Here is a 22,993-nt window from a genome sequence, read left to right as displayed (position 1 = left end):
ATAAATGAATCAAAGTGACCATAACAGTGCCTGGCATGTGAGCGCTTTGTTAACGTTTACTAAGAGATATTGTGACTGATGGGGCGGGAGGTTCAGGGGTTAGGAACATTGGCTGCTTCGTATTCTAGTTTGGTCCTCAGCACCACATGGTGGTTCACAGCCATCGGTAACTGATTCCCCAGAATCTGGTGCCTTTGTGTAACCTTGAAGGCACCAGGCACAGCTGTGGTGCACACATACCCATGAAGACCAGACGCTGATAAACATAAAATAAAATCTAAGGAGAGAGAATAGGGCCGTTGGGATGGCTTGGCAGGCAAAGGTACTTACTGAGCAAATCTTGTGACCTGAATTAGATTCATGGAACCTAGGCGAAGGCAGGAGGAGGAGCTGACTCCAAAAGTTGTCCTCTGACCTCACATGTACTGTGGTACATAAAACCCCTCTGTCGTGCACACACACATACAACATTTTTTTTTTTTTAAGAAAAAGTGATGGCTCAGTAGTTAAGAGGACTGACTGCTCTTCCAGAGTCCATGAGTTCAAATCCCAGCTCATAACCATTTGTAATTGGATCTGAGGCCCTCTTCCACTGTGTCATAAATAAATTGTAAAAAAAAAAAAGTCCTGAAGCGTCAGTGTTCAGATATCACCCAGCACTTTGCATTTGTACTTTTTTATTTTTAAACCCCTTGGGAAGTTGCTGTTCTTATGAGAGAAGATGCAGCATGGGGGAACCCTGCCAGTCTTGCTTTCCAGTCCACAGTATGGAGTCTGGGTGTTCCTCCTTATGGCAGAGCAGGGAGTGAACAGAGGTGGTCTTGTGTTGGCGATGAAGGCCCAGAAGGCCTCAGAACAGGGGGCACTGTCACTCTAGAGCTCCTCTCGCCACACACTAACCCACTGTCCTCTCTCTAGACACCCACAGGAATACAGAACTGGACCCAGTTACTACAGAAGAGCAGGTCCTGGATGTCAAAGGGTACCTGTCCAAGGTCAGGGGAATCAGCGAGGTGCTGGCCAGGCGGCACATGAAGGTGGCTTTTTTTGGCCGGTGAGTACTTGAAGCCCTCTCTGCTGCTTCTTTTCCTGGTGTGGGGGTGGGGGTAGATGCAGGTGAGGAGGGAGGCCCTCTCTGCTGGGAGCAGTGGCAAACCTGAGTTCATATGTTTCTTTTGATTTTTTTTTTTAAAGGAACACTGCTTTATTTTATTTTTTGGGTTTTTTGTTTGTTTGTTTGTTTTTGTTTTTTGGAGACAGGGTTTCTCTGTAACCCTGGCTGTCCTGGAACTCCTCTTGTAGACCAGACTGGCCTCAAACTCAAAGAGATCTGCCTGCCTTTCCAGAGTGCTAGCCACTACCATTGGCTAGAGCTTTTTTTTTTTTTTTTTTTTTTTTGGTTCTTTTTTTCGGAGCTGGGGACCGAACCCAGGGCCTTGCGTTTCCTAGGCAAGCGCTCTACCACTGAGCTAAATCCCCAACCCCGAGCTTTTTTTTTTTTAACTACATTTTTATTTATTTGTTGGAGACGTGTGAAGGTCAAGACAGCTTATGAGAGTCAGTTCCCTCCTTCTGTCTTAGCAGATCAAACTCAGGTTGTCTGGATTATCAGCAAATGTTTTTACTGAAACACTCATCCATCTCGCCAGGTCTTTTTATTTTTAATTGTGGTAACTTAACATAGAAATCTTCATGGAAGTTGCTGTAGATGGAGCCCGGGACCTCACACATGTGGCTCTATGTCTGTCACTGACTGAGCTGTGCCTAGCTCCTGGCTCAGCCGTTGGGAGCTGTGTGTCCCTGGTGAGAAGCCGATGGTGCCTGTCTGCTGTGTGGCTAGTCCCTGAGCCTAGCATCTTGTGGAACGGAAATGGTTTCTAGTGAGTGGTGGCTTTCTGATCCCTACTCACCTCAGCCCTTGGCAGCCTCTATCATAACCTCAAGCCAGCTGCCATGGTCATCTCACCTCAGCCTCCTCAGCGCTGGGATTTGATTGTACGTAATCCTAAGTAGGAAGCCTAAACTTGAGGGAGAGTTTACTGCTCTAGATACCACACACATGGAATCGTAGTGTTTTCTGGAGCTTGGTTGTTTGAGACGCGACGGGGTCGTCTGTGTAGCCGCTGTGTAAACTAGGTTGCTCTCAAACTCATGGAGATCCTCCTGCCTCTGTCTCCTGAGAGCTAGGACTAAAGACATTTGTTACAGCATCCGGCAGGATTTCTCATCCAGTTATGGACTTGTCTCAGCACAGTGTCCTCACGGTTGGTGGTCTGTGTAGCATGTGTCAGAACTGTCTCTGTGTATGTGTGTGGGGCTGGTGATTGTTGATGCTGTGTATCTTCCTCAGTTGCTCTCTACTGAGGCAAGTTCTCACTAAAACCGGAACTGGCTAATTCCAGCTTGTTTAGGTAGCCAGGTTGCCCCCAGGAGTAAAGAGCTGGGATTGCAGGTGGCTGCCACACCTCCCTGCGGCTCTCATAGGCTCTGGGGATCTCCCCAGCCCAGCTTCTTCCTTGTAAGGCTGACTATTTCATTGTATGTGCATCTGACATTTTATTTGTTCTTCTCCACAAACATTTGGGTTGTTTTGCCTTTTTTTTTCCAGAGCTGAGGACCGAACCCAGGGCCTTGTGCTTGCTAGGCAAGCGCTCTACCACTGAGCTAAATCCCTAACCCCTGTTTTGGCTTTTTGATGGTAACATAATATCACTGTGTATAGTGTGTAGATGTCCTTTCTGGTCCCTGCTTTGGGTGTGTTCTTGGAAGTGGGATTGGTGGAGAATGCTGCCATTCTGTTCTGAAGCTTCCTAGGTTCCGCTGCTGTTTTCTTCAGCAGCTGCACCGTTGTCCAGTACCCAGCAGTGCACCTGGGTACATGTCTGTCTGCACACCCTTGTCCACACGGTTCTCTGTCATGATAGCAGCCATGCCTCTGTGAGAGTCACAGCCTCATGTGGGATTTTTTGTTTTTATTTATTTGTTTTAGTTTTGTGTTTGGAGATGAGGGCTTACATGCTGTCCAGACAAGTCTTCAGCTCCTGGGCTCAGGTGGTCCTGCACTGTCTAAGCACTGGGCCTCCGTTGGTCTCCAGTGTGGGTAATGATGTTGAGCTGCTTTTCATGTGTTGTTGGCCTTTTACATATCTAGGAGCCATGTCTGTTCCTTAAGTAGGTTCTTTTGGTTATTGTTGCATTATAGGAACTTTTAAATATATTGGTGGGCCTTCCTTAGAGGTTATTTATTTTTTACTGTGTTTATGAGTATACTCACAGAAGCATGCCTCTCAGTACAGGCCTGTGGCATTAGATCCTGCTGGAGCTAGAGTTACAGACAGCTGTGAGCTGCCCAACATGGACTGACCCTGGGTTGTCTAAGAGCAGTGGAAACTCTCAACCACTGAACCCTTTGGGGGTTGAATGACCCTTTTACAGAGGTCACCTAAGACAATCAGAAAACACAGATTTTACATTGTGACTCATTACAGTAGTAAAATTATAGTTAACAAAGTAGCAACAAAAATAAGTTTTATGATTGGGGTCACCACAGCATAAGGAACTGTATTGAACTGCAGCATTAGAAAGGTTGAGAACACTGCACTGAGACATCTAGCTGTCCATCCCTTTAAATATGTTCTGTATATTTATAGATCCTAGGCATTCTGTGGGCTACCTTTTCACTTTGTCCAATCTTCGATGTGTCTTGAACTCTTTCCCTCTCTGTTGTGGTATCATATCTAAACAGTAACTGCTGAAGCCTCCCTCTCGTTTTAAGATTTTAAATGTTATAAGGAGAATCAGGCACAAAAGAACCACACCCAAAGCTGAGGTGTGTTTCAGTTTGCTAAGTTTGGTGTGCACGAAGCCCTGGGGCCCAGCAGAATGGAGTACACACCTCCAGTCCCAGCGCTCTGAAGGTAGCAGCAGGGGGATTACGAGCTTAAGGTCATCCTCTGTATGGCGTCTGAAGTCAGCCTGTGTCAAAAACAAATAAAATTCTACCCAGGCTGAAGGTCTCTAGATAAGGCAGATGCTTGGCACACGGTGGCACTGTAGAGTGGGTGCCGTGTCTCAAGTCCTATTCTTGATGATCGTGTTCTCAAGTCTGGCTTGTTGTTTCTTCATCCTCTTCTGGAAGGTGTGGGCTGGCCCTCACCTGGGTGCTAGTGCCTGCTGTGTCACTGGGCACGTGGAAACTGGTGGCCCTGAAGCTGCATGCTGCTGAGGAGTGCCATGCAGAGTAAGATGAGTGGTCAGCACCAAAGCCTAGAGAGGGCAAGTCAGCAAGTAGAGCTGTTTGCCAGAAGCAGAGCACAGAAGGGTGTGTGCTACAGAGCAGGAAAGGAAGCTCCCTTTGGCCTGGCAATGGTGGGTCTGAGAAGTGGGGCTTCCTGTGTGAGGAGGAGCATAATAGGAACATAGCCACAAAGCAGGCTCAGTGTGGGGACGCCAGGACTTGGGATCATTTGGACAGAAAGACAGCCCCGGGGCAGGGATACTTTGGAAGAAGGCAGCCTCCATCGATGCGTAATGAGCGCTGCTGGCCTGTGAGACAGGTCACGTGTTCACACCAGCCACCTGCTGCACTAGTTGGTCTGAAGTGATGAGGACATCACAGGTTCAGGCTAAGGGGTATTTTCCTTAATAAACACACGGCCTTCCTTTCAGTGCTGTCTGGGCACCATTGACATGGCAGAGAACAAGACTCTGGTGCCCTATGGCCTCTGCTTTTTCATCCTAGGACGAGCAATGGGAAGAGCACCGTGATCAATGCCATGCTTTGGGACAAAGTTCTGCCATCTGGGATTGGCCACACCACCAATTGCTTCCTGCGGGTTGGGGGCACGGATGGCCACGAGGCCTTCCTCCTCACGGAGGGCTCAGAAGAGAAGAAGAGTGTCAAGGTGGGTGCTAGCCAGACAGCTCTCTGCCTTGGGTGGCAGTGAGTGTAGTCGTGACTTGTAACAGCTAGCACATCAGTGTCACAAGACTCACCCAGCCTCCATGCTCATGAACGTTGTGGAAGACTTTGAGAATATCTGGGAGGATCAGAGTAGGGTACCAAGAACAAGGGCCCAGCCTGAGGGTGAGAGGCAGAGTGAGCTGGCTGACCTGTGCGCTGAGCAGGGAGGGGAGCACACATGTTCGTCTTGGGCTTGCCAGAGGGTTTCTGAGTGCTCTGGGAGTGTCATGCTCACCAGCCGCTGGTACACTCTCATATCCTGAGGCAGCTGTGCTCTGCTTGGAGCCAAGTACACATTTGATTCATAGGAAATTAATCATTGCAGGATAAACCAATGTTTGAGAAAGAGGCTTAAAGGGGGAGTGCAGAAGGCTGGTTCTTACAGACACCTGCAGATGGCTCCTCTTTCTGAGGATAGGAGTTCAGGCTCCAGCACTGTCAGGTGTCTCACAGCCTTCTACAACTCCAGCTCCAGGAGATCCAACACCATTTTCTGGCTTCTGTGGATGCCTATACACACACATGCCTATATACACACATGCACATGCCTATACACACACATGCACATGCCTAAACACACACATGCACATAGGAAAAATAATGAATCATTAGGAAAAAATAGTTTATCTGTGTGTCTGCCTTATGTGTATGTCTATGTGCTACATAGATGCCTGGTGTGCACAGTTCATCCAATGTGGTATTAGATATCCTGGAACTGAAATTATAGTTGTGAGCTGCCATGTAGGTGCTGGGAAATTAAACTAGGTTCTCAGGAAGAGCAGTCAGTGTTCTTAACCACTGAGCCATCTCCCCCCCTTTTTTTTTTAAGGAAAAGGGTAGCTTTTTGGTCAGTCATCCCAGGTTGTTGTGTTGTACAGGTGACAGAGATGACACAGGACATCTCCTAGCTGATGACACTTCTTATTTAGCCTGATATTTATCTCCTTCCTCCACCATCAGACCGTGAACCAGCTAGCCCATGCCCTCCATCAGGATGAGCAGCTGCATGCAGGCAGCCTGGTGAGTGTGATGTGGCCCAACTCCAAGTGTCCACTTCTGAAGGATGACCTCGTGCTGATGGACAGGTGAGGAGGGAAATATGCTCCTAGAAGCCTAGTCAGAAGGTACCAAGTCTCCATTTCTGGGTGACTCAGGTTCAGGGTTCCTGTGCCCTCTCTTTGCTCTGTTTAAGTGGTGGTGCCTTTCGGGTAGCTCAACCAAAGCCTTGTGCCTCTTGGATTTCTTCCAGGGGCTGGTGGTCATTGTGCCCTTTGGCATTAGTGACCTGCAGATTCCCAGCAGTGGGTTATTTGAGTGATAGGAGGGCACTTAGAAGTGTTGGGGGGTGCCCTACATGTCATCCACTATGGTTGGGTTCTGCCAGTCCAGGCACCCATTTGTTCTATGAAACAAGGCCTTGGGAGATCTGTGCAAGCAGATTTAGGCTCCTTACTCCCTTACTTCCTTTCCTTCTGAAAGACCAAAATACAATACTGTGAAGACTGTAGTCTGAGACAGTTAGGATCTGTTTAATCATTCTGTTTGCCTTTGCCTGAAATGCCTTAGCAGTCCTCGGGACATTGGCTCTGGGAAGTCTGATGGCGTGTGTGTGTGTGTGTGTGTGTGTGTGTGTGTGTGTGTGTGTGTGTGTCTGTGTGTCCATCTGTATGTGTGTGTGTGTGTTAGGTAGCCTATGTGGGCATTTTGTTCCTCTTGAAGGAGTGCTTTGTCCCTGCCTTTTGGACATGTTACACCTACACCAAAAAACAAAAACAAAAACAAAAACAAAACAGCCCCAGTACCATGGCCTTGTGCAGTCCCTGGCCTCAGATACAAACCTGAGAGTCGGGCGGGCAGTAGATGCCTATAATCACCTCTCTAGAGAGGTGGATGATTACACGCCTTTGCTTTTCATAAAAGTGATAGGTGCTGCTGGGTGGTCTACACCTCTAATCCCATCATTTGGAAGGCAGAGGCAGGTGGATCCCTGGTCTACAGAGTGAGTTCCAGGACAGCCAGGGCTGCACACAAAAACCCTGTCCTAAAAAGCAAGGGAAAGAAGTGATGGGTGCTACAAACAACCTTGGAGTCCTCAGTGGTCAGGAGAGGGGTGGGGGTAGAGATATCCTTACCCTCCCATGTTGGGTTACTTTGCAAGTCCCAGGGCTCTTCACCCTGGGGCCCATGTCCTGTGCCTGACCATACTGATTTATACCTGTCACCACCAGCCCTGGGATCGATGTCACCACGGAGCTGGACAGCTGGATTGATAAGTTTTGCCTGGATGCTGATGTGTTTGTACTGGTGGCCAACTCAGAGTCCACGCTGATGCAGACGGTAACTCTTTTCTCGCTTTGTCCCTGGGCCTGCTGGACAGGTGGCTAGTGGGGCCTGGGCTGGCAGGCCCCCTCCTCCATCAAGGTCCTGCTCTTGTTTAGGAGAAGCAGTTCTTCCACAAAGTGAGTGAGCGTCTCTCCCGGCCCAACATCTTCATCCTGAACAACCGCTGGGATGCGTCTGCCTCGGAGCCTGAGTACATGGAGGAGGTGGGTGTTTCTCTGGGAGTTTGGAGACTGCCATGAGCCATGAGCACTAACTACTCTGCTGTATGTCCCAGGCAGCCTCGGGTCTAGTGTCTTTCCTCAGTTAAAGTCAGTGCCAAAGATTGCCCATGTGTTCACTGCTGGCTTCAGTCCTTCCCTTCCCCTTCCATTCCTTCCTTTTCCTTGGTTTCTTCTGGGTCAAAAGAGCAGCCCTGCTGTACTTATTGTTGTCTTTGTTTGCTTTCAGGTTTTGTTTTTTGTTTTTCATGTTTTTGCTTGGGCCAGTAACTGGCTCACAAAGGCTCAGTGCATGCAGAGACAGGCTTTAGAAAGGCAGTTGGTGGGGTTGGGGATTTAGCTCAGTGGTAGAGCGCTTGCCTAGCAAGCGCAAGGCCCTGGGTTCAGTCCCCAGCTCCGAAAAAAAAAGAAAAGAAAAAAAAAAAAAAGAAAAAAAAAAAAAAGAAAGGCAGTTGGGGAAGAAGCTTAAAGAGAATGAAGGATAGGAGGTTCTTAGTACAGCTAGTACAACTCCTAGCTCTAATTTTCTGTGAACTAAAAGAAGAGTGGTTTGTGAGTCAAAGTGCGGCTGGAGCTCAGCAGTAGGGCCTTGGTTGCAAACCTGGCTCCACATCTGAGGAGGATGGGATCCACTCACAGTGCCTGACTGATATGGTGGGTATCTATGGAGGCTCTTTTCGTTGTTCCTGTTTTTTCAAGACAGGGTTTCTCTGTATAGTCCTGGCTGTACTAGAACTTACTTTGTAGACCTGTCGACCAGGCTGGCCCTGAATTTACAGAGGTTCACTTGTGCCTGCCACCTGAGTGCTGGGATTAAAGGCCTGCGCCACCATGCCCAGCTTGTTCATGGAGTCTCTTAACCCTTTAAATCCTACCAGTCTTGTATGGAGCTGGGACTGCCCACTGGTGCCTACTTGTTTTATAAATCAAGATTCTGGGAGACTTGGCTTGTCAGTGTAGAGGGATTTTAGGATACTTTCCTTCTGGGATACCAAAGAACATACTAGGCCTATTTTCAAAACTTGAGGCAGCCTGGGCCTGTCCTGTGCCTCAGGAACCCACAGAGAGGAGCTGGGAGGATGGTGACTCCCGAGCAGAGATGGTAGTGGGTGACCTTCCATTGTTTCAGGTTTATCCTTGTGCTTACTGAGCCTGTGGACTGGGTTTCCCCACCACTGCCCTGCTCATGCACACATCTGTCTGGCCCAGGTGCGGCGGCAGCACATGGAACGCTGCACCAGCTTTCTGGTGGATGAGCTAGGCGTGGTGGATCGAGCTCAGGCCGGGGACCGGATCTTCTTTGTGTCTGCCAAGGAGGTGCTCAGTGCCAGGGTCCAGAAAGCCCAGGGCATGCCAGAAGGAGGTAACTATGAGAGCTAGTGACTTCCTTTTACTTGTTATTTAAAATGTGGAGTCTCTTACTGGGACTGTTGGTGGAAACTGCTCTGGCAGTGAGGTGGAGGGAGGTTTTTGTTCCTTAGAGGCATCTAGGAGACTCCTTCTGGGCATATCTTTGAGGGCATTACCAGAGAGTCTTGCCTGAGAAGGGGTGATGCTTCATGAATGTGAAGTGCAGCATGTCATGGGCTGAGTCCCGCACTGGGTAAAATGGAGAAAGCCAGCCGAGCACCGCTGTCCTTCTGGATCTCTGCCCAGTGAGGTCTGGGCAAGCAGTCCCTGTGGCTGTTCCTTTCCTACCCTGACCGACTGCAGCCCCTCAGACTGTGAGCCAGGAAAGCCTTCCTTCCTCCCGTAAGTTGCTTCTTGGCAGGTGTTTTTGGTCACAGGGCTAGAAAAGCATCCTGGAGAGGGGATCCTCCCCAGTTTCCTCACCAGACAGCAGTTTCCTCATCAGCCCTGCCATTCTCCTAGGTGGCGCTCTTGCAGAAGGTTTTCAAGTGAGGATGTTTGAGTTTCAGAATTTCGAGAGGCGATTTGAGGTAAGTCTTTGATTCTGGTCTGTGGTACTTCTGTCCTTCCAAGCTCTCTCTAGCCTGGCTGTGAAAGGACAACTTAGCCCTCACCTCCCTCAGTTCCTCTGTCTGTTGCAGGAGTGCATTTCCCAGTCTGCAGTAAAGACCAAATTTGAGCAGCACACAGTCCGGGCCAAGCAGATCGCAGAGGCCGTCCGTCTCATCATGGATTCCCTGCACATTGCGGCTCAGGAGCAGCGGTGAGAGTCTGCATGTATGATCAGACCCGCATTAGAGCCACCTGGTCACACTGGTCAGGAGGGCCACCTGGTGTCTCATCATCCCACCCAGCATGTACAGTAAGGCAGGCTCTTTGTTGGAGGTCTTTCTTGGCCTTTGTGTTTGTTTTTAATTTTCAGGAGTACAGGGTTCAGAACTGAGGCCTTATATCAGCTAGAAAGGCACCTTACTACTGGGTTGCAGCCCTGGCCCAGGGTTTTGTTTTGTTTTATTTCCAACAGATTCTAACTATGTAGTCCCAGGTTAGTCTTAATCTTAAGATTTTATTGCTCCAGAACCCCTACCCCAATATACCACATTCCACCTGAATTTGCCTACCTGTCTGTCTGTCTGTCTGTCTATCTATCCATCTATGCATCTCTGGTTGGCTCAGAACTCTCTATGTAGACCAAGTAGCCTTGAACTCAGACCTGCCTACCTCTGCCACATGAATGATGGGACTAAAGGGACATTAAAATATGGTTGGGTTCAGGGGTATGCTCAGTTTGCAGAGTGCTTACATAGGAACTCCTAAGCTCATCTCCAGTACAGACATATTGGCTGTGGTAGTGACAGCCTATAATCTCAGTATTTTAGAGATGGAGTCAAGATATAGGAGGATCAGAAGTTCAGTGTCGTTCTGTCAGTCTTGGGTATATAGTAAGTTTGAGGCGAGCATAGGATGCATGGGATCCTGCTTCAAAAAGAAAAAAAAAAAAGAAAAAGAAAAATTGGGAAATTTAAAGTACAGAAAATCACAGGGAATAATATACCAATGGTTCTACTAGAGAGACTCAACAGTATTGGCCCTAAGTTAGAAGAGACAAGGAGCTAAGTGACTTTGATTCTGTGGTCCTACCCAGTCCTCTGGTGATGGTGGGTTTGTGTGCTCCACTACCCAAAATTAAAGGTAGTGCTGAGGAGAGCATAGAAGACTGTAGGCTGTTGGGCACATGCCACACATGTTGAGGCATGGCGCTACCTGTTTTGACAGTGTAGCTGCTGGTTTTGCCACGCAGCCTGGTTTCCCTTCCCTTAGTTCTTGTTGGGACACTTGACATGGGTGCTGGGAATGTGAGGTCTGAATTGAACCTCTTCCGGGATCTCTTGAATGAGACTCACGGAGGCAGTGATTGATGCAAAAGCGAGAGGAGTTTAATCATTCTGACATGTCGACCTGTCGGGGTCCTCCCACTTCAAAGGCAGACAACCCTGAGCAGACTCTTAACAGGGAGTTATATAACTTGCAAACAGTTGGGGCAGAATTCAAACAATAGTAACTAGGCAGGATACTATGTGCATTCGGTGGAGCAAAACAACTTTCAGATCAACTCAGTATACCTTTCAAGACTTTACCAAGGAGGGGGTCAGTTGGAAGCCAAAGGTAACTTTGTGTGACAGTTTGGCTTGCAGCTTTTCCAAGAACTAAACCAGCTTTTTTCTTCCTGGAAGGGAAGGGGTCCTTGTGTTAGCCTCATATTGGCACCAACTCTGGCTCTTTTAGGAACTGACCACGTCCTTTTACCCAGTGACTCAGCTTGTCATGGGTGCTTTCCAGAGCATCTGCTGCTCCTGCCTGGAGGACCTCCCATTTCTGTAGCTCTTACCACACTTAAATCAGGGCCATGCCCTGAGGGTCTGGTAGTATCTTTTTTTAATTTCCCAATTCCTGGACAAGTGAAAAGTAAAACATTCTTTTGTTGTTATTTTGTTTAAAAGTTTTCACAATGTTATTTTTGAACCCCTGTCTTTGGCATGGCATATGCATGGGGGTCAGAGGGCAGCTTTGTGGAATCAGATCTCCTTCCACCTTTAGCTGAGTTCTAGGGACTGAATCAGGCTTGCAGAGCAAGGGCTTGGTCTGTTGAACCATCTTGCTGGGTTATCAAGTATTCTGTTTCCCATGTTGTTAGCAGAGCTGTTTTTTTTTTTTTTTTTTTTGGTTCTATTTTTCGGAGCTGGGGACCGAACCCAGGGCCTTGCGCTTCCTAGGCAAGCGCTCTACCACTGAGCTAAATCCCCAACCCCAGCAGAGCTGTTTTTAACTCTAACCCCCTTCAGGTACTTCTCTTCTCTGTCACCATCCCTCCTCCTAATGGGAGCTGGAGGGATGAGGGGCAGGACAGAGTGGCCTGGGTGCTTCCCAGCTTCCCTTGGCTCCTCTGCTTGGTCTTGTGGGGACATGAGTTTCTAAGCAGTGCTTTTGTTCTCTCAGGGTTTATTGTCTTGAAATGCGGGAAGAGCGGCAAGACCGGCTGAGATTCATTGACAAGCAGCTGGAGCTCCTGGCTCAAGACTATAAGCTACGGATTAAGCAGATGACAGAGGAAGTGGAAAGGCAGGTGAGAATGAAGAGAAAGCTCTGTGTGGACACTCAGACTCAAAGTCAGTTCAGTGGCAGCAAATACCTAGGCAAGACACCTGGGATTCCCCAGCTTTCTGGGAAGCTTTTGTGGCCCTAATTCAAGAACACAGGTTTCCCTGGGCCTCCTTCCAGGGCCACCTTGATTGTCCATTTTCTTCCACCCCTGTGACTTCAAATCAAGAGGAGCTGGGAAGACTGTAGGGTATAGGGACAGCTGGGTAGTTAACTGCAGCCTCCCCTGCAGAAGCAAAGCTCAGTTCTCCTGATGCTGACTGTGCCCTCCCTTGACTGCAGGTGTCCACAGCCATGGCTGAAGAGATCAGGCGCCTCTCTGTGCTGGTTGACGAGTACCAGATGGACTTTCACCCATCCCCAGTTGTCCTCAAGGTTTATAAGAATGTGAGTGAAGCAGCATGTGCTCTTGGCAGGGACCATTGGACAGAGTCACCTTGGTGACAGCAACTCAGCCTTAGCTGCTCCATATCAGGGTCCCTGAGTGGAAATGACAGCCAGGGACATGAGGTCCAAGCTGCCTCTTTGGTCAGCTGGTAGGTGAGGTCTGGTTGAACATCCTACAGACTCCTGCTGGTGGTACCTCTTCTCACAACCTTTCTTTTCTGGAGGCAGGAACTGCACCGCCATATAGAGGAAGGCCTGGGACGAAACATGTCTGACCGCTGCTCCACAGCCATTGCCAGTTCACTGCAGACTATGCAGCAAGACATGATAGGTTAGTGCCACAAGGGACCTGGAGTATGTGGGGCTGCCATATCCAAGCTGAGGATATGGCTGGAGAGAGAGTTCAGTGTGTTCAGAGTAGAGCGGGTACTGCCTTCACAGAGGACCTGACTTTGGTTCCCAGAAACCATGTCTCAAGGTTTATAGCTGCCTGAACTTCAGATCCATCCAGGAGATCCTATGCTCCTGACTTCATGTGTCCCTGACTTCATGTGCCCCTGACTTCATGTGCCTCTGACTTCATGTGCCCCTGACTTCATGTGCCTCTGACTTTATGTGCCCCTGACTTCATATGTTCCTGACTTCATGTGCCCCTGACTTCATGTGCCCCTGACTTCATGTGCCTCTGACTTCATGTGCCCCTGACTTCATATGTTCCTGACTTCATGTGCCCCTGACTTCATGTGCCCCTGACTTCATATGTTCCTGACTTCATGTGCCCCTGACTTCATGTGCCCCTGACTTCATGTGCCCCTGACTTCATATGTTCCTGACTTCATGTGCCCCTGACTTCATGTGCCCCTGACTTCATGTGCCCCTGACTTCTTGTGCCCCTGACTTCATGTGCCCCTGGCTTCATGTGCCCCTGGCTTCATGTGCCCCTGACTTCATATGTTCCTGACTTCATGTGCCCCTGACTTCATGTGCCCCTGACTTCATGTGCCTCTGACTTCATATGTTCCTGACTTCATATGTTCCTGACTTCATGTGCCCCTGGCTTCATGTGCCCCTGACTTCATGTATCCCTGACTTCATGTGCCCCTGACTTCATATGTTCCTGACTTCATATGTTCCTGACTTCATGTGCCCCTGGCTTCATGTGCCCCTGACTTCATGTGCCCCTGGCTTCATGTGCCCCTGACTTCATATGTTCCTGACTTTATGTGCCCCTGACTTCATGTGCCCCTGACTTCATATGCTTCTGCACCCATGTGCGCACACAGCCCCAGATACACATACATCTAATCAAAAATAATAAATCAACTTCCTTATGTTACCTTTTTTTAAAAATTATTATGTATACATCATACAGCTTTCTGCCTGCATGTATGTCTTTGCAGACCAGAAGAGGTCATTGGATCCCATTACAGATGGTTGTGAGCCACCATGTGGTTGCTGGGAATTGAACTCAGGACCTCTGGAAGAGCAGACAGTGCTCTTAACCCCTGAGCCATCTCTCCAGCTTATGTTACCTTGATAGTGATTTAACTCACTACCTTTGTCTTCTGGGTGTGCATTCTCAATTCATTCTGTATGAACTTGAGGTTGCCATAGGGGACGGTATAGAAGTTTGCATGACTCCTGGCAGGTTTGGGAAGGTAACCTGTCAACCAGTCCCACCAACTGACCAACCAAGTGTAGTTTCTGCACAGAGCTGCAGTGTCTCTAGCAGCTGGTGCAAACAGTGTGCCTCAGGTTGGGTGGCCCTGGGGTGACACAGACCTTAGCTGATGCACTCTCTCCCTGCTTTGCCCTGACAGACGGCTTGAAGCCCCTTCTTCCTGTGTCTGTGCGGAATCAGATAGACATGCTGGTCCCTCGACAGTGTTTCTCCCTCAGCTATGACCTGAACTGTGACAAGCTGTGCGCTGACTTTCAGGAGGACATCGAATTCCATTTCTCCCTTGGATGGACTATGCTAGTGAATAGGTTCCTGGGCCCTAAGAATAGCCGGCGGGCCTTGCTGGGCTACAATGATCAGGCAAGAAACTCTTTTCCCTGGTGCATCATGGGAGATCACCCTGCTACCAGATACACAGTCAGTCTACTACTGGGGACCTTAGGGCAGAAGCCATTTACAGTGTCATCAGGGCAGTGGTCAGAATTGCCGCCATTACCAACTTGGTCTTGTCCTAGTTACAAATGCTGAGGGCTGGCCGCGTGGTGGTGGCATACACCTTTAATCCAGGGCTTCAGAGGCAGAGGCAGGCAGATCTCTGTAAGTTTGCGGCCAGCCTGGTCTATAAAGTGAGTTCTATCCAGCCAGGACTATTACACAGAGAAAACCTGTCTTGGAAAAACAAAATTCTGGGTGTTTTTCTAATGCTTGTTAATAAGTATGTGCTGTTCAAGGCAGACCACTTGGAGTCTGGGGATGTAGCTCAGCAGAGAAGTGTTTGCCTGGGCTTTGGATGTCATCCTTACCACTGGAGGGGTGGGGAGAATTTAAAAATACTTACCTATAAACCACCACTTTAAAATTTAGAATAAAGAATAACTTTAAAAAGATTACTAGAATAAAGATACATTAGGAGCTGGCAAGATGGCTGGCTCAGCAGTTTAGAGTGCTGTTGTTCTTGAAGAGGACACAGATTCCACTCTCAGCACCCGCATGGTGGTTTGCAGCTGTCCTTAACTTTAGTTCTAAGGCCAAGGCATATAGTGATCTCTTGAATTTCATGTGCAATAGGCACACATGTGGTATGCAAACAAAGGATTCATACATATAAACTAAATCTTTTTTTTTTTTTTTTTGGTTCTTTTTTTTTTTCAGAGCTGGGGACCGAACTCAGGGCCTTGCGGTTACTAGGCAAGCGCTCTACCACTGAGCTAAATCCCCAACCCCAGAAACTAAATCTTAGAGAATAAAACATATCATTACTTTCAATTTTAGAATAAAAAGTCCATTTAGTGACTGAGGAGATAGCTCAGTGGGTATAAACACTCATTCTTACTCCAAAGCTAGTCAGTCAGCCTCACTGAAACAGTGAGCTTCCAGTTCCTTGAGAGACTCTTGTGTTAACACAGAAGGCTGTAGAGAAGGACATCTGACCGTCTGCTCTAGGTTCTGTCTGTGAGAGCATAGAGGCATCCCCTACCCCCACCACATACATATGCACACACTCATATGCATGTGCCATACAATGCACATACACACGCATGTTTAAATTACTGCTTTTAGTACAGGTGCTGTGCTGGTGAAAGCCCAGTAGCCAGGGCTTACATCTTGTGGCATGCCAGAGTATACACCTTGGGCTTGCAGGTTTTCTGGGAGGCAGGCATCCCACTGTGGTGCATACAAAGCTCATTCTCCCTCAGGTATCTTTTGCTCAGTCCCTGTTCTTCTACCTGGTACAGTCCTGAGGGTCACTGAAGCTGTGCTTGAATGGCAGACTTGCAACATTCTTCTCATACCTTTGTCATCTCTCATCAGGTTCAGCGTCCTCTCCCTCTGACACCTGCCAACCCCAGCATGCCACCCTTGCCACAGGGCTCCCTCACCCAGGAGGAGCTCATGGTCTCCATGGTTACTGGCCTGGCCTCTCTGACTTCCAGGACCTCTATGGGCATTCTCGTGGTCGGAGGAGTGGTCAGTGACACTTGCTTGGGGAAGGGGCAGCGGGAGGGACGTGGGGGCTCAGTGAGTGTTTTCTGTGCTGGGGAGCTATATGGTCAGAGCCTTTTCACAGACAGCTGCTCTGCTGAGACATCACTAACTAAGGATGTTCTTCCATTTCCTGGGCATGGCTTTCAGAAATCCATAGCTAGTTTGAACTCCCCATCTGACACTGAGGTCTCTTCTTCCACGGCAAATAGGGAACAGGTTAAGGAGGAGGAGGCCCACCTGGCCCTTGATCTTCTCTCTACTGCCTCTGGGTGGCTCTGACCCAAGCCCTGAGGAGCAGTTGGCCCTCCTCTGGTTCTGTGGAGCTCACCTTGTTCTGACTCAGCTCAGTGCCTCCCATAGTGTTGGCCAGCTCTCATGCCCTTCTGTAGCACTGAGCAGAGCCATGGCAGGGGGTGACCGTCACCAACACTGTGGTTGCTCTTCCAGCATGCAGTACAAGATGGATTAGCCAAGGCCTCTTCCCCGGGCCGAGAGTCACACTCTGTGGTGTTTTCCACAGAGAGTGTCCTAGAAGAGGGCCATGGTCTGCCGCACTGACCGTCCACAGACCCCTTTCTAGCATCTTATTTACCTGGCTACACCACCTGTGGATTAAACGTGCCCTGTGTGCCCATGTTCGTACAGCCAGGGTGAGGATGACATGAGCTCTGAAGCTGAGCTCCAAGCCCCGTTCTGTGGCTGGACTACAGCTGTGAGGTGGGATGCCAACTTCTGACTCTGGCTTCCACCAGAATAGGCTGTTACTTTGGATTATCTGTGTCTCTCGCTAAGAAGCCTGTTTCTCAGCTTGGGGTGAAGCTCAGCAGAGGAGAGCTTGCTCAACACATACCAATCCCAGTACTCCATTCCGAGCACTTAAAATACAGAGCAAACAAACCTCACCTAGATCAGTACAGTGGTCCCAACCCTAAGCTATGTACTGTGGCCAACACCCGGTCCCTCACTTTCCGCTGCAGTCCTCTTACCTCACTGGGCTCGCAGAGACTGCTGCACATTGAGCATGCATCTTTACAGGTGTGGAAGGCAGTGGGCTGGAGACTCATCGCCCTCTCCTTTGGACTGTATGGCCTCCTGTACGTGTATGAGCGGCTGACCTGGACCACCAGAGCCAAGGAGAGGGCCTTCAAGCGCCAGTTTGTGGAGTATGCCAGTGAGAAGCTGCAGCTCATTATCAGTTATACCGGCTCTAACTGCAGCCACCAAGTTCAGCAGTGAGTGGCCCAGGGGCCCGGGGAGGACATCCCAGTAGGTGGGCTTTCCACCTCCTTTGAGCCTAACCTGAGAGTCCCCAGGTCTTAGCATCATGGGTTCTAGGACTTCGGCTGGGCAGTGCCAGCTTTGCATCCTTGGATGACAAGAGGGTCCCAGGCTGAGGTCGGGCAGGCCTTGGTGCCCCAGGTTGGGAAGACACACTTCATTTCATAGGTTTTAAAGGTGGCTTTGGGACTGGAAGTGCAGCTTGGTTGGCAGAGTGCTTGCCTAGCATACATGAAGCCCTGGGCTTGGTCTCCAGTATCTTGTGGATCAGCTGTGATGTCTTAGCACCTGTACTTCAGTACTCAGGAGGTGGAGGCAGGAGGATCAGCCTTGGCTATAGGGAGTTTGGAGCCAGGTTGGGCTACGTGAGACCCTGTCTCTGCATAAAGAAAGAAAGAAAGAAAGAAAGAAAGAAAGAGAGAGAGAGAGAGAGAGAGAGAGAGAGAGAGAGAGAGAGAGAGAAAGAGGAAGGAAGGAAGGAAGGAAGGATGGATGGATGGATGGGTGATGCTACAAGGGCATGAGCTTTGGGATCCTAAATCAAAGCCTGGTTTCATTGCCTCGGTGGGTCAGGGGTCCCTATGGGTGCTAGATCTTAGAGCAGGAGAAAGCAGGTAGCTGCACTATCCTGTACTCTCTCTCTTTGTCCCTGTCTCCCAGCCTCTGACTATAGCCCAGCCTAATCTCAAATTCAGAGCAATCTTCCAGCTTCAGCCTCCAAGCCCTAGAACTGCAGGCATGAGCCACCATGCTCAGTGTTTTCCATTGACCCTCTGTGCATGACAGACCCTTTCTGCAGTAGCTTCCCTTTGCTCTTGTAGCTGTGAGCTGAGTGTTTATTGGTGTGTACTTTCTCAAACGAGAGCACTGACAGGGGCTAGGGACATAGCCCTGTCGGGGAGCGCTTGCCTTGCGTGAAGGCCTAAGTTAATCCCTAGCCTCTCTCTGTCTCTGTGTCTCTGTCTCTGTCTCTCTTTGTGTCTCTCTCTCTGTGTCTCTGTCTGTCTTTGTTTCTGTCTCTCTGTCTCTCTCTCTCTCTGTCTCTGTCTCTCTCTCTCTCTCTCTCTCTCTCTCTCTCTCTCTCTCTCTCTCTCTCACACACACACACACACACACATTGTGTACAGGACGACACTGAACCTTGGACTCAGATAAGGGAGCTGAGTCACTTAGCTGGTGAGCATCAGAGTTAGAATCCTGGCCTCGGCACTGCAATGCTGTGCCTCCTGTGGTGATGTCCACCGTCTTTGATGTGAGCATTGGGAGCTGTTTGTGGTTTCAGTAGAGGTGGAAAGGATCCCAAAAAGCAGGACTCAGCTGCTACTCTGTTCTGGGTAGATTTAACTATGAATAGAAGAATCCTACCTAAACCACCATGTGCCCAGTTAATCCAACCTCTGTCCCCTCAGAGAATTGTCTGGGACATTTGCTCATCTGTGCCAGCAAGTTGACATCACCCGGGATAATCTGGAGCAGGAAATTGCTGCCATGAACAAGAAAGTTGAGGCTCTGGATTCACTTCAGAGCAAAGCCAAATTGCTCAGGTGAGTGGCCCAGGACCAAGTGGGGAGGGGTGTGGTAGGGCGGGGTGGGGGCAGGTGGACCTTGTCTGCCGGCTGGTGTCTCATTGTGGACAGGAGGTGCTCTTGGGGGATTGAGCCTTCCTGTGAGCTGTTTGCTCGGCACTGATGAGTGTGGGGTAGGTAGTGCTGGTGCTGGAGGTCTAGTAGAGTGTCGCCGTCCTCAAGGCTTCCAGATGGGGCATTATGATGTCAGGAAACGAGCAAGGTAGTGATGTCACAGCTCATGGGTTGCCCTCTGAACTGGAGGGCCTCAGTACTTGACCCAGCTGTCCCAGCCTGTTTTTGTTACCCCTAGAGGAGAGGAAGCTCAGTCCCTTGTCTGGAGATCTACAGGAACATGGGGTGCAGGTGGGCTGCATTTTGGTTTTTCTTGCTCTATGTGAGAGCATGTCAGTCATGCTCAGTTTCATGCTGAGCCCAGGAGCTGGGGTGTGTAGCTCCAGATCTCTCCACAGGAACAGGATTGGTGGTCTCTGTAGCACTGTGAGGTTTGCTGAGGGGGTAGGGCAGCGGGGGTATCAGTTGAAAGGGCCTGGTTCTGGGTTCTAGCCCTGTACTCTCTCAGCTTTGCTGTGTCCTGTGGCTTTTATCTGTGACATGGGCCACAGCTGAAGATAGAAGTATTCTGCTAAGTCCTTGGTCTGCTCAGGCCATGGTAACATTATTATATGGGGACCTGCATTTCCTGCCCCCACCTCTGATGTCTGAAGCCCACAGGGGACAGAGGTAGGGAAGAGGTACTGAGAGGGTTTGAGCTCTAGCCCTGACAGATCAGTGGACTTTCTCTCCTTTGTCTGGCCTGTGCAGATATGCCCCTTCTGTCCATCACCAGGGATACACTGCTCTTCCACTAGGACTCAAAGGACAGAGTGTCTGTTGCTGCTTGTAGCCACAAAGATAGCCTGAGCTAACACCCAAACCTTTTATCTGTCAAGAAAGTTGGCTTCCAGAAATCGAGACTTGCTCTGTGCTGTAGCCAAACTAGAAAAACCTAAAACCAACTGTGGTGGTTCATTCCTGTAATCAGAGGACATAGGAAGGTGAGGCAGGAGGACAGCTGTGAGTTCCAGGCCAGCCTGGACTACTTAGAGATTAGAGAGATCCTGTTTACCCCCTTTTAAAATTGCCTGGCTCTATTCCACCAGCTTGTGACCTTTTTTTATTTGCAAAGAGGGAAATGTGCTATTGAAGGATTACATGAAAGTTCAGTCAGGCTACTGTGATCCGCCATAGCAGCTATCTATATTAATCTTGTATTTGCAGGAATAAAGCTGGCTGGTTGGACAGCGAACTCAACATGTTCATACACCAGTACCTGCAGCCCAGCAGATAGTGGGCAGCCAGGGCGGACCTGCACCGAGAAGAGGCAGGGCCGCACCTCCCATCAGCTCTAGTCCTTGGCTGCTGCAGAGAGAAAGAAAGCACCCACTGTCTTGTACCAGTTACTCCCTACCCCCTGCAGGAAGACCCCCAGCTCATACCCAGTGGAGACCAACAAGGACTGGACAGCTCAGCCCCAAGGAGTCATGCATGTGTCTGTGTCTGCTCATCATGCTCAGTCGGTTGGAAGTCACTGTGCATTTGATAAGGTCTTCCTCAGGATGCCATCCTGCAGAACGACTGATGGGCGCCTTCACAGGCATCAGGCAGGCACTCCTTTCAGCCCGAGTACACCTACAGAGAGAGAATGTTGGGGGTGACTGGACTCCCCAGAAAAGTTCAGGGTACTGAAGAACTTGTGTCTTGCATTTGGCCCTCAGCTTTAGCACTTTTTCCCACTTGCAGAGTCTTTCAGTTGTGCTTGGTGGCCAGGCTCACACACCCTGGGCTTTAGACTCAACCAGCTTATAGGGAAAGCTGGAGACCCTTGCCAGCCAGAGCAAAGTAAGAGCTCAGGGGACGGTATGTGAACTAGGGTGTCCGATGTGGTAGTGAGGTTGGTGTCTGGCATTGTGATGACAAGGGACTCGCCTCCCTTCTTGCAAGTTTGCTCCAGGTGGTTAAAGGATGTTGCAGGAGGAATGGTGGAAGATGGGAGCTGCCCGGGTTAGTACAGAAGAGGTCTCTCTATCTGACCTAGCACTGAGTGGCTCACAAACCTGTAAGGCTCACCTTGCTAATTTGAGCTCATCCCTGCCTTGCTACAAGCTCCCTGTGGCCACCGTTCTCTGGACTGGATTGTGCCGATGACTGCAGCTGGTTACAAAACGACAGGAGAAGCCTGGCGGCTGTTCTCCTTCTGCCCCAACCCTCAAGCCTCCTCCTCTTCTGCTCCTGAAGCCTCCTGCTGCTTGCTTCGCCTCATGTCAACGCTGAACTTCTTACTGTTAAGTGTTGAAATTGTTAATGGTCAAAACAGGGAGGATTTCAGTCACCAAGGTTGATTGTCTTGGAAGAGCAGTTTTAGAGTGATGAATCCTTTGTAGGACAGGTAGAGTTAGAGATAAAGCACTGGGCTCCAGCCCCTCCCAGAAGCCCACAACCAGGAGCTCTCTGTGGGACCCATGGGCCATGTCCTCTCCTGCCCATGTCTGTGTGTCACTTCCCCTCAGTCTACCCTTTTTGCTGGGACAGTGCTGGTCTTGGCCAAGGTCAGCGTGAATGGAAAGACATAGTGCATTGCCAGGCTGGACGGGGTCATCTCACAGTGGGTCATTGCCAGGCTGGACGGGGTCATCTCACAGTGGGTCAGGACACATCAGTGTCGTGTAATCCCAATGAGTGTTATGTGCTTTTTTTTTGGGGGGGGGGGGTAGAATAAACTCAAATTCTTTTTCTGTATAGCCCTTGAGTAATGAATGGAATTTTGAGCTTATATAAGTAAAGATTCATTTATACCACCAGGGAGAGCCTGTATCTGAGAGACGTTTAGCAGAGAGCACTTTAGTTTCTTGCTGCTAATTGTTGTGTGATCCTTTGCTGGGGTGTAGAAGGCACCAGACACAGTGTGTTTGCTTCTGGTATATATAGGTGATGCATCTGCCTGGGTTACTTGTATCTCTGCTGATAGTATTGGAACCTAAAATAAAGCCCCAGTTGTGACCCTGTGTGAGCTCTCTGCCTTGCAGTGGTCTAGTCAGGGAGAAGGCCATGACCAGCCTCCACAGCCAGGAGATGGAGCAGTTCCCGAACAGAGTTCTCTAATTCCACTTCAATTCTCAGTACAACAGCAGTGACTCAGTGGCCACCCTGCTTCACCTTCTGAGAACTTGTCTGTGACCGACCCTTCTTTTTTTAAATGTGTGTGTGTGTGTGTGTGTGTGTGTGTGTGTGTATGTACACACACTGTAACATCTTCATGCACACCAGAAGAGGTCATCAGATCCCATTACAGATGGTTGTGACCCACCATGTGGTTGCTGGGAATTGAACTCAGGACCTCTGGAAGAGCAGTCAGTGCTCTTAACCACTGAGCCATCTCTCCAGCCCCGCCTGTGACCTTTCTTGTTTGAAAGGCCCTTGGGAGTGGAAAAGGCCTCCCATGTGTCCTCCTGTCTGAGCCTCCAACTGTACCCACCCACTTGTGTGTCTCGGAAGCTGTGAGCTCAGCTGATGGTGTAGCACCTGTTTCGGAAGCATTCTTGAACCACAAGTCCTCCAAGGAGTTGATTCCGATGCAATTGCACTAGGGGATTTATTCAAGCTGGAGCTTGGGTTCCTGTCAGTGATGCAGCAGGATGGGAGGATGAAGCCCTGGGCTTCCAGCAGGACAAGGTTTTAAAGAAATGATGAGTAAGTGAGGGGGTTCTAACCTGGCAGGCTTCTAATTAAATGACTGCTATACGCCGGTGGGTGCTCTGAAGCAAAACCATGAACAATCAGTCTAAAGGTACATCCGGAACCACCAGACTGATCCTGATTGGCCGTTGCTAGGGAGTAACTCTGGCAGATGGGCCAGAGACAAGCTGTGTGGTTCTTCCTGATACTTGGGTACAGCTTGGGGTCTGCTGTAGGTCAAGTTCTCAGGCACTTTTTCTTTTAAAAT

General features: G+C 49.5%; 1 protein-coding gene across 9 annotated transcripts in view; it reads left to right on the top strand.

The window, feature by feature from the left end:
- Mfn2 (mitofusin 2) overlaps positions 1-22,055 on the top strand; it is a 30,979-nt gene extending 8,924 nt beyond the window's left edge. For all 9 annotated transcript variants that reach the window (NM_130894.5, NM_001429964.1, NM_001429966.1 and 6 more), the window contains 16 exon segments: positions 919-1,054; positions 4,742-4,904; positions 5,924-6,048; positions 7,192-7,300; positions 7,402-7,509; positions 8,734-8,887; positions 9,397-9,464; positions 9,576-9,697; positions 11,932-12,058; positions 12,376-12,480; positions 12,709-12,811; positions 14,301-14,521; positions 15,974-16,129; positions 17,183-17,379; positions 18,835-18,969; positions 20,272-22,055. In NM_130894.5, coding sequence (NP_570964.4) covers positions 919-1,054; positions 4,742-4,904; positions 5,924-6,048; positions 7,192-7,300; positions 7,402-7,509; positions 8,734-8,887; positions 9,397-9,464; positions 9,576-9,697; positions 11,932-12,058; positions 12,376-12,480; positions 12,709-12,811; positions 14,301-14,521; positions 15,974-16,129; positions 17,183-17,379; positions 18,835-18,969; positions 20,272-20,341 — 2,099 coding nt within the window. In that variant the 3' untranslated portion in view covers positions 20,342-22,055.
- Positions 22,056-22,993: the final 938 nt, after the last annotated feature.

This window comes from Rattus norvegicus, chromosome 5 (assembly GCF_021556685.1).
Source record: "Rattus norvegicus strain SHRSP/BbbUtx chromosome 5, alternate assembly SHRSP_T2T, whole genome shotgun sequence".
Lineage (NCBI taxonomy): Eukaryota > Metazoa > Chordata > Mammalia > Rodentia > Muridae > Rattus > Rattus norvegicus.
Note: the sequence above shows the minus strand (reverse complement) of the source record. Positions and strands in the feature narration are given on the sequence as shown.